The 9,501-nt window shown below is 35.6% G+C and overlaps 1 protein-coding gene across 2 annotated transcripts; it reads left to right on the forward strand.

The window, feature by feature from the left end:
* Positions 1-2,904: 2,904 nt before the first annotated feature.
* Positions 2,905-6,529, forward strand: LOC129295671 (uncharacterized). Of its 2 annotated transcripts, none has more exons than XM_054934210.1 (2): positions 2,905-3,032; positions 5,246-6,529. In XM_054934210.1, the coding sequence occupies exon 2, from the start codon at positions 5,247-5,249 to the stop codon at positions 6,288-6,290; it is 1,044 nt and encodes a 347-aa protein (XP_054790185.1). In that variant the 5' UTR covers positions 2,905-3,032; position 5,246; the 3' UTR covers positions 6,291-6,529. The 2 variants fall into 2 exon arrangements, with proteins under 2 accessions (XP_054790185.1, XP_054790186.1); XM_054934211.1 differs by lacking the exon at positions 2,905-3,032 and adding an exon at positions 3,068-3,102.
* Positions 6,530-9,501: the final 2,972 nt, after the last annotated feature.

Raw genomic sequence — 9,501 nt, forward strand, 5'->3', positions numbered from 1 at the left:
TTGGTCATTGGAGGTCATCAATGGAGGTCATCGTGTGCACATGGCGGAGGAGCTCCTTTGGTCATTGCTTTGGGTGCTTCTGCTGGGGAAAGTAGAACATGTCAAATCTTAAGTGGGCCCACTAATTACACCATATCCTATTCTTTTGTCGGCCCAAATAGTTCTTGTTGCACCACAGAGGCTGGTTGAAATTTGTTAAGCATTACCGACAAAAATTGGGTTATTTGGTAAAAAAATTGACCCATAACTTATAAAGTTTGAAATTAAATCTCACTATTTATGAGAGTATCTTGAGCGTGTTTAAATTTCAATTGAAAAAAAGTAATTACAGAAAAATTTGATTAATAAAATGTGATAATATTTTATAAACTTAATTTTGATAATTGAAGATGTCTGGATAATTTTTTAAAATCAATTATAAAGATGAGGAAAAATAAAAAATGATTATATGTTGAGAATTCATTTTCAAATGGAGAAGAAATAGCTTAGGCTAAATGGAGTTTCAAAAAGCAAGCAAAGCTTGGAGAAATTGGAATTGTTTGAAAAAGTAATATCTAAGTACTTTTATTAGAGTATTTTGAATTGGAAGTATGCTTAACTTTGGTAAGTCCTTGAAAGTGAACTCATTTAGAATTTCTGTGACCAAGAAAAATTTGTTAAGCATTTTTTTTTTATATTTTTTATATTCTTAAACTTTTTTTTGAGCAAAAAAAAAGACTATTTTATTAATATCAAAAGAAATATTACACTCACTAATCCCCTGTAAAAAGAAAACAAAGACATGAAATACAACCTAAAAAAACACAAACCAAAAACAGAAAACAATACGCTTAAGAGTACAACCTATAAAGCAATAAAAGAAAAACACAAAACAAAACGAAATACAACTAAAGGCCAGTAAGCCAGCATCAGCCAATGCCTTCCTTTGCCTTCTCATCAGCAATTGTGACCTCCATATCAAGCACATCCTTATTCTTCAAATCAACACATCTACCATGCAGGTCCTGCAACAAAATGGAGACAAGCGAAGATGGTGGGTCATAGAGCCATCCTTGTGGTACCATGCTTCTCACACTAGTTGCAATCCAATCAGCAACATAATTCCCTACAACTAAAGAAAAGGAGCAGAAACCATCAGACCTACATAGTTCAAAACACTTTTGAAGAATATCAGCACATGCCCATTCACAACCTTTCACATCCTTAGCCACCATTCTTCGATAAAAATCTTCACAATCTGTCTCTAAACTGACTTTTTCATCAATAAACAAGTTTCTTAATGAAAGAGCTTTCAATATTGCCAAACGTTCAACCATAAAAGCTGAATCAGCAACCACTACTCTTCCCACACCCCCCAAAAATTGACCCTGATCATTCCTACCCACCACTCCAATAGCAACCTTCTTCCTTCTAACACAAAAAGCATTATCAATGTTCAACTTCACCATCTTTTCAATAGGTTTTTGCCAATTTAAAGCTTTATTAGAATTTTTATCCAAAACCTGTACCTTCTTCTGATTCACCACATTAACCCAATACTCATTTACCAACCCCACGGCCTTACTTAAGTAAAGATCTGCATTAATCTCCACCCTATCAAATATGAAATCACACCTGACCTTCCAAATCATCCAACATGTGGCTGCAAAAATAGCCATTGGGTAATCATTCACATCTTCCCTATTTACCAACCAATCCTGTAACTAGCTATCCAATTTTCTCAAATTCCATTAGTTAAACTTTAAGGATAATGAAGAAGCAAACCAGCACTTCTTTGCCTTACATTTTTCCAATTGATTTTTCAACTTCAATTTATATTCTAAAACTAAATAAACATTTTTCCAATTGATTTTTCAACTTCAATAATGAACGGTGTTACAAGTGATTGTGCATTAAAAATATTCGAACTAAATATTAAATAAATCCTCATATCCTAACGAGACTCAACCTTACACCTTTGTTAGTGTGGAGTTTGATGCTTATCTACTAGATTAACTTTTAAGCCATATCTATAGTATTTATATAGGATGGGAGGTTAATTAAAAAATCAATAAATAAATCCCCTAAATATATCAATTTAGAGAGTAAATTTTGCCTTACATTGTCTTGAAAAATGAAAAAAAATAGAGGCATACATAAAAATAAAATGAAAGTGTAAACAAAAGAGTTATCCCTCAAATTTTCCCAAACCACCTTGTTTTGGTTTGTTTAGAAAAAAAAAGTATATTAATTTAAATACAAAGATTTTTAGTTTTTTTGGTGCACATTTATTTTTAAATTTCATATTGAATACATTAAATTATTATAATATATTAAATGAGTGAATATTAATGGATAATTACTCTGTCCTTTAACAAATGCATATCTCATTAAGATTAAAGAAGACAAGTAAAATATCAACATAAGCTAAATTTAATAGAAAGAAGTTAGTTTCTTACAACATGAAAAACCAATATTTAAAAAAAGTGATCATGTTTAATGTACGATCATACATGTAATAGAATTGACTCCAAAGATTACCTCTCTCTCCTTCTACGCACAATGTCATCGCTCCATTTAATATAATGCTTTAGATAAGAACATTTGTTTTTTTTTTTTATAATAAATAAGAACAGAACATCACTTCCAAAAGAAAAACGCAGGTTCAGGCCAAAAAAAAAAAAGGTAGGGATTATAACATTGACATTGATTGACGGCAAACAAATAGCGTGAATCCCACACATTTTGTTCCCTCACAGTCACAAGTTAGATTTTTTTTCCGCCAATCAGAAGTCAAAATTCTTTCTTTGATTTCGTCCTTTTATACCAACTCTAAAAAGAACTTGTTTTTTATTTAAAAAAAAAAGTTACGGGCTTTGCTAAATCTGAAAGGGCTTTGGTTTGGGCTTCAATGGATGTACCGAAGCACAGGGCCGACAATCATGTTTCTAAATCTGTATGCAGAATGGGGACTGCGCATGATTTTTGCTTTGTAGAGCTCGCTTCCCCCAATTGATCAATGCGCCATCTGTTTTTCGTCTCTGTTGTTTCAGGTATCTTCTGTTGTTTCTGCTATAGAATTTCAGAATCAGTTATCTTCATTTTGTTGTGATTTCTTCATAGGTTACTACTTTACTGCTTATTTTCAAGATGGATGTAGTGTCCAGCTTTAGTTTTTTGGAAATTGGGTTGGATCTGTTTGGAGTTCTGTACTTCATGGGTTTTGTGCTTATGAAATTTCTGTTTCTGGGTGTGGCTTCTTCCTGATTTATTTGCTCGTTCATTGTATTTGATAGTTTTAGAGTAGAATTTGAAATGCACAAGCAGTTTCGTGAGCGTACAAAACGCAAAATTTTGGAGATTTCGCATTGCATGTAAAGGATCCTATTGCAGTTATGGAGATCGCCTTAACCCTTTTATTTTGAATGGGAGGGAAGGGCGGGCGGGAAAGAGATGTTAGAATGATAAGCTATTGGCTTGTTGCGTATCCTAGAAATGAACGCTGGACTTACTGAGTTATGCTTGAGTTACTTATATCTGGGTAAAAGGTCACCAGTGAGTGTATTAATATCTGCTAATTGAATATTATGCTCAATGTGTAATTGCTTATCTTGGAAGGTGGCTTCAACAAAACAACTATTACTCCTTCTACAAAAGTTCGGTATTGCAATGTTTGTCTCAAGATAATATCGATACGAGCTACAGAATTACAGATTGAAAGCTTTAGAGGAATAAAAGTTGGAACGTGGCTTCAATGTTTTGCTGTCAAGACATATACCTTGAGCTTATTCCTTGGTTTAAAGAAGATCTTGTTTATTTGGCAAAGGGAAAGACTTTGGTTATAATTGTGTGTAAGCACATAAGAAAGCGCATCAAATCTGTTTTCAGCTGTTTTTCTATGTTATCTGTTGGGTTCTGGAGGGTGGGGACAATGGTGCTGGAGCGCATGTTAGATATGAGTGTCAAAAGTCAAACCTAATTGGGTTTGCATATGATGTATAAATGACAACACGCGGACTTAAGTTTGAGGTATTATTATAAACTAGTGAAGGAAAGGAAGGGTAGGATAACCATACAATATTATAATTTGTTCTTTGAGCCCATTTTGTGTGAAAAGGACTATAAGGACACAAACTTTGACGCAAGAACTTCATGTCATGTGCAAATTAATACACTTTGTGGACTTAGAAACAAATAAGTCCCAAGTGTTGTAAAAGATCATATTAGGGACGCACATCGTTGATGGTAATTTCCCTATTGGTGTGCTATTTTTTTTATATAATGATGTTTCTTAGGAATCCTTGAACTTCCCAATAAGCTAGCTGATGCTTGCAGCTTACATATTTTAGGACTGTAAAAGGTCTCTACTGTCTTTTGTTTAAATACAATTAGGTAATAGTGTAAACACTGTTTGATACAATGTATTTAGTAGCCTTAGATAAGCCGTATAAGGGTAGCATAGGTGTAGAACTAGTCTCATTAGCATATCGGCAACAAGAAATACCATTGGTAGATTGACTTGCAAATGCAATCTCTGAATTTACTAAAATTTACACTGAACAGTCGGAAACATATTTAGCTGGCAGCTGCTTTAGTCCAAAATTGTTAGATATATTTGTATTGTCTATGTATGGTACTTTTTATGGTATACTTATTTAATTATTAAGTGCTGGATTCTATCTTAGCTTTCAATTTTAATTAAAATATATTTATTTTAGAAAATTTGCTTTTGCCATGGTTGGACTACTAAACCGCTTCCCCTCTTTCAGTGGTTCAGACTTCAGTCTCTGAAGTCTGATCCATTTTTGTAGAACATCCAATATATTAGTGCAATCACAGTTCTCCACCTAGTGGGTTCCACTTTCAAGTTTTCTGGCGCCAGTTGTGTTTTGTCAGTCTTTTTTTGTCTTGTGACTGATAAAATTTTGTAGCGCTTTTTCATTGTATGTGTTTACTGTTGTCAATTCTTAGGTAAGCACTAGTCTAAAGCTATGATGTGATGGCTGTGCGTATATGGTGCTATAGATTTCGTTTTAATATCTGGTTGATTTACGGATGTGATCTTCACTCGTCAGAGTTTATGGGTAGAAAAGGCTCATTTAGACTTAAAACTTGATCTTTGTTATTTTTTTGGGGGAATCAAATGGAGGTTTACATGAGACATTCAGCTGATGATATGAAAATTTCACCAAAAAAATAGTAACTGAATTCTACTTCTGTAATTGTTCTTTCACGACTTTAATGGTATCTGTATCTCTGCTTGTAGCATGTTGAAGCGTGGGTACAAATCAAAGGCATGGAGTGGTCCTCAGAATTGGCGGGTCCCATTACTTCTTGTATTTCTTACACTGATGCTCGTTGGACTTCTGTTACTATTTCAAGATGAAGTTCAAAAGCCTAATTTATCTGACAGACTTCAAACACAGAAGTGGAATAGCTTTGACTCGATAGTACAACTGCATCCCACAGTAGAGTTCCGGAATGGAACAGATGTAATATGGCAAATGCCTGAATCGCCCAAGGCTGTTCTCTTTCTGGCTCATGGATGCAATGGCAGAGCCATCAACTTTTGGGACCAATCACTTGAGTGCCCTAACTGTGTTGGGCTACCCGAAGAACGATTACTTGTACTTAATGGTCTTGCTCGACAGTTTGCTGTTATTACTATTTCAAGTGCTGGAAGATGCTGGACGTTAAATGAAGAAGTTTTAATTGTTAAAAACATCATAAATTGGTGGATTAGTGAAAGGAAACTTGATAAACTTCCTCTTGTAGCTTTGGGTGCTTCTTCTGGTGGGTATTTTGTATCTGTGCTTGCTAATATTATGAAGCTTAGTAGCATTGTTCTCATGATAGCGGAAGGAACATTTGGGCAAATCAATGTGAAAAAGGACTATCCGCCTACTCTCTTTGTGCACATGCCTAAAGATCTCTACAGGCAGCAGAAAATAGATGAATATGTGGAAATTTTTAAAGATAAAGGGGTAGACGTTGATGTTATTGAATGCATGGAGTTCCCCTTATCACCAAACACTTTAGCTGATAGAATTCCTGGTCTTGATCGATCTGTTTCTGCAAGGCTGTTTGAGTTCTTTCAGGAAAAGGGATTTATTGATGAAAAAGGATACATGAAGAATGATGGGCGTGCATTGAATTGGAAAAGGGCTCTTCAGGAGAAGAAAAGTCTCTCACTTGATAAGAATCTGTTCCCACACATCCAAGAGGAGCTAAACCTTGCATTTGCTTTCCATGAGATGACTAGCGTTCATTCTGATCAGATCTTTAAGTGGTTTGAATCTCACATGAGCTGATAAAACCTTACTCAGTTTTTTTTTTCTTTTCTATCTTTGTAATATAAATTAATATATATAGCCATTATGACACAGTCTTTTCCTTAAAAAAATTAGGCAAAATAGTCTTCCTCTCATTTTTGTAATATCCAGTGGTTCACATGTAAAGTTTTCTAATTGATGGTCCCTCTGGTCACACAGATAAGATACAGAGATTATGGCAGCTCAAAATATTTATTATTCACGTCCGATTTATAGTATCTGGTTCAAGAATTGAAGACGTATTAACACAGTGTGGCTCTATTTAAATTATTATCCATATTAATGCGGCACCAACATCACCTAGAACGAGACTCCCTAACCTAAGAGATGACATGTCTGATTGCCTGATGTTATAATGAACCCAATAAATCATAATCAACTTTACATAAATGAAGAAGGATTTACGGTCAGGAAAAGCTGAAGATAGCCATAAATGTGGAGCATGCCTATGTTTGATTATTTATGGAGCTCAACTACAAGGGCAGCAATTATACCTCCAATAACTATAAATCGCTCATCTCCAATACCAACACCCCCCACCCAAAAAAAAAAAAAAATTATGGTTTTTGAAGTTATTGAGCCGAATAACACTTGTGTATTAATCAGAAGGTATGTACAGCAATACATACATAAGCAAGACTGATCATATTTTCGAGAATAAAGGAGACAGAATCAGAGGAGAATATCAGGAAGTGAATCGCGTAAATCTCTCTATTATAACTACCCAATATCTCTCCTAATAATAACATATATTTACATTAAATAATTACTATTTCTAACCACACTTCCCCTCAAGTTGGATCATAGATGATAATCATGTCCAACTTGCTAATACAATTATCAAACGCTGGTTTGTGTAATCCCTTGGTGAGCACATCTGCAGCTTGGAGTCTAGTTGGTAGGTAGATGAGGCACACGACTCCTTCTTCAACTTTTTCCCTAATGAAGTGTCTGTCAATTTCCACATGCTTGGACCTTTCATGTTGGACAGGATTTAGCGCCATACTTATTGCAGCTTTGTTGTCACAGTAGAGCTTTAATGGAGGAGCAACTCTGACATGTATCTCATCCATGACTCGTTTTACCCATAATACCTCTGAAATGCATTGAGCCAACACCCTCAATTCTGATTCAGCGCTGCTCCTAGAGACTACTCTCTATTTTTGGCTTTTTCATGAGACTAGATTTCCCCATACAAAGGAACAATATCCTGATGTTGACCTCTTATCCTTGTATGTTCCTCCCCAGTCTGTATCTGTATAAATTTTTATGGATTGTAGGTTTTGTTTTTTGAATAACAACCCTTTTCCAGGTGTTCCTTTCAAGTATCTCAAGATTCTATACACTACTTCCATGTGCCTCTCCCTAGGGTCGCACATATATTGGCTGGCAACGCTTACCGCAAACGCTATATTTGGCCGAGTGTGAGAGAGATAGATTAGTTTCCCAACTAACCTTTAGTATCTCTCTTTGTCCACTGACTCATTCTTCTCTTCTTCCTCTTCACAGTCATCTTTTTTAGATTCAATCTCATCTTCCTTCTCTTTTCTCGGTTTCGCCTCCTTTTTCTTGACCATGACAGGTGTGTCTGTAGGTCTGCATCCTAACATACCTGTCTCAGTAAGCAAATCAATGATGTATTTCCTTTGGGACACATGGACCCTTTTCTTTGACCTTTCAACCTCCATACCTAAAAAGTACTTCAAATTTCCAAGGTCCTTCACTTCAAATTCTTTTCTAAAAGCCATCTTTATTCTTTTTACTTCCTCCTCGTGATTGTCGGTGACAATTATGTCATCAACGTATACTATGAGAATATACCTTTTTCCTCTTTCCATTTTAACAAACATAGTATGGTCAGACAACCCTGTGTGTACCCTTCTGCCTTCAAAACTTTGGAAAATTTGTCAAACCAAGCCCGAGGTGATTGCTTTAAACCATACAATGATTTTTTCAGCTTACACACCTGATTTGTTCTCCCTGCCTCAAAGCTTGGGGGTAACATCATAAAGACTTCTTCCTTAAGATCCCCATTCAAGAAAGCATTTTTAATATCTAGTTGATGCAAGGGCCAGTCCAGATTTACAGCTACAGAAATCAAAATTCTGATTGTATTTAGTTTGGCCACGGAAGCAAATGTCTCCTTGTAGTCCAAACCATATGTTTGAGTAAACCCCCTTACCATTAATCATGCCTTTAGCCTGTCTAAATTACTAGCAGCATCATATTTAGGGTTAAATACTCATTTACACCCCACAACTCTCTTTCCTTTTAGAAGTTCTACTATCTCCTACGTGCCATTCTTTTCCAATGCATTCATTTCCTCAAGTACAGCATTTTTCCATTCTGGAATGCTCAATGCTTCATACACATTATTAGGAATCTTCACTTTTATCAGGAATCTTCACTTTGTCAAGATTAGTCACAAATGCATGAAATTGTGAAGACAAGGTACGATAACTTACAAACCTTTGAATAGGATGCTATGTACACATTCTAGGTTGCTTTCTGAGAGCTATAGGTAGATCTAACTCTTCCACTTCCTCCATCTCAACTACCTCTTTTGCCTCAGATTCTTGAAAGAGATTTTTACTCTCTATGTTCTCAATCTTAGGAGCCCCTCTTAGTTCAGGTTTTGGCTGTACTTCAGGCACAATAGTCTCCCTTTCTTGCCATTTCTTCCTTGAGTAAGTGATTGGTGTCTTCTCCAGTGCATTTTTTGCATTTTTATGATGCTTTGAAGGACTTTTCACCTTAGTTTCTGGCCTAGGAGATTGGATTCTTAGTTCGGTGGTATGAGGGACAAGAGATTCAGAATCAGTATGGTACCGAGATTGAGGATTTTCTAGGTTTGGTTCTGGAACATAAAGAGTTTCTGGTTTTTCTGGAATAACAGGACCTGAAACATCTTCCAAATGCTGAAAGTCACTCCCTCTCTCCCCCTGAATTGAAGCATTTGGGTAAAAGGGTTCATGCTCAATAAAGGTAACATCTTGACTTACGTAGAGTTTTTTAGTATAAGGGTCAAAACACTTATACCCCTTTTGTGTTGAGGAATAACTAAGGAAGAGACACTTGACAGCTTTAGGATCCAATTTTTGAGAATGGTAAGAGTGAACATAAGTGGTGCAACCAAATATTTTAAGAGGTAGGTCAGCGGCAAGATGAGTGATGGAGTGAGATTCTTTGA

The sequence above is a fragment of the Prosopis cineraria genome, unplaced genomic scaffold, assembly GCF_029017545.1.
Source record: "Prosopis cineraria cultivar Desert tree isolate PC_DT_omini unplaced genomic scaffold, ASM2901754v1 PC164, whole genome shotgun sequence".
Classification (NCBI taxonomy): Eukaryota; Viridiplantae; Streptophyta; class Magnoliopsida; order Fabales; family Fabaceae; genus Prosopis; species Prosopis cineraria.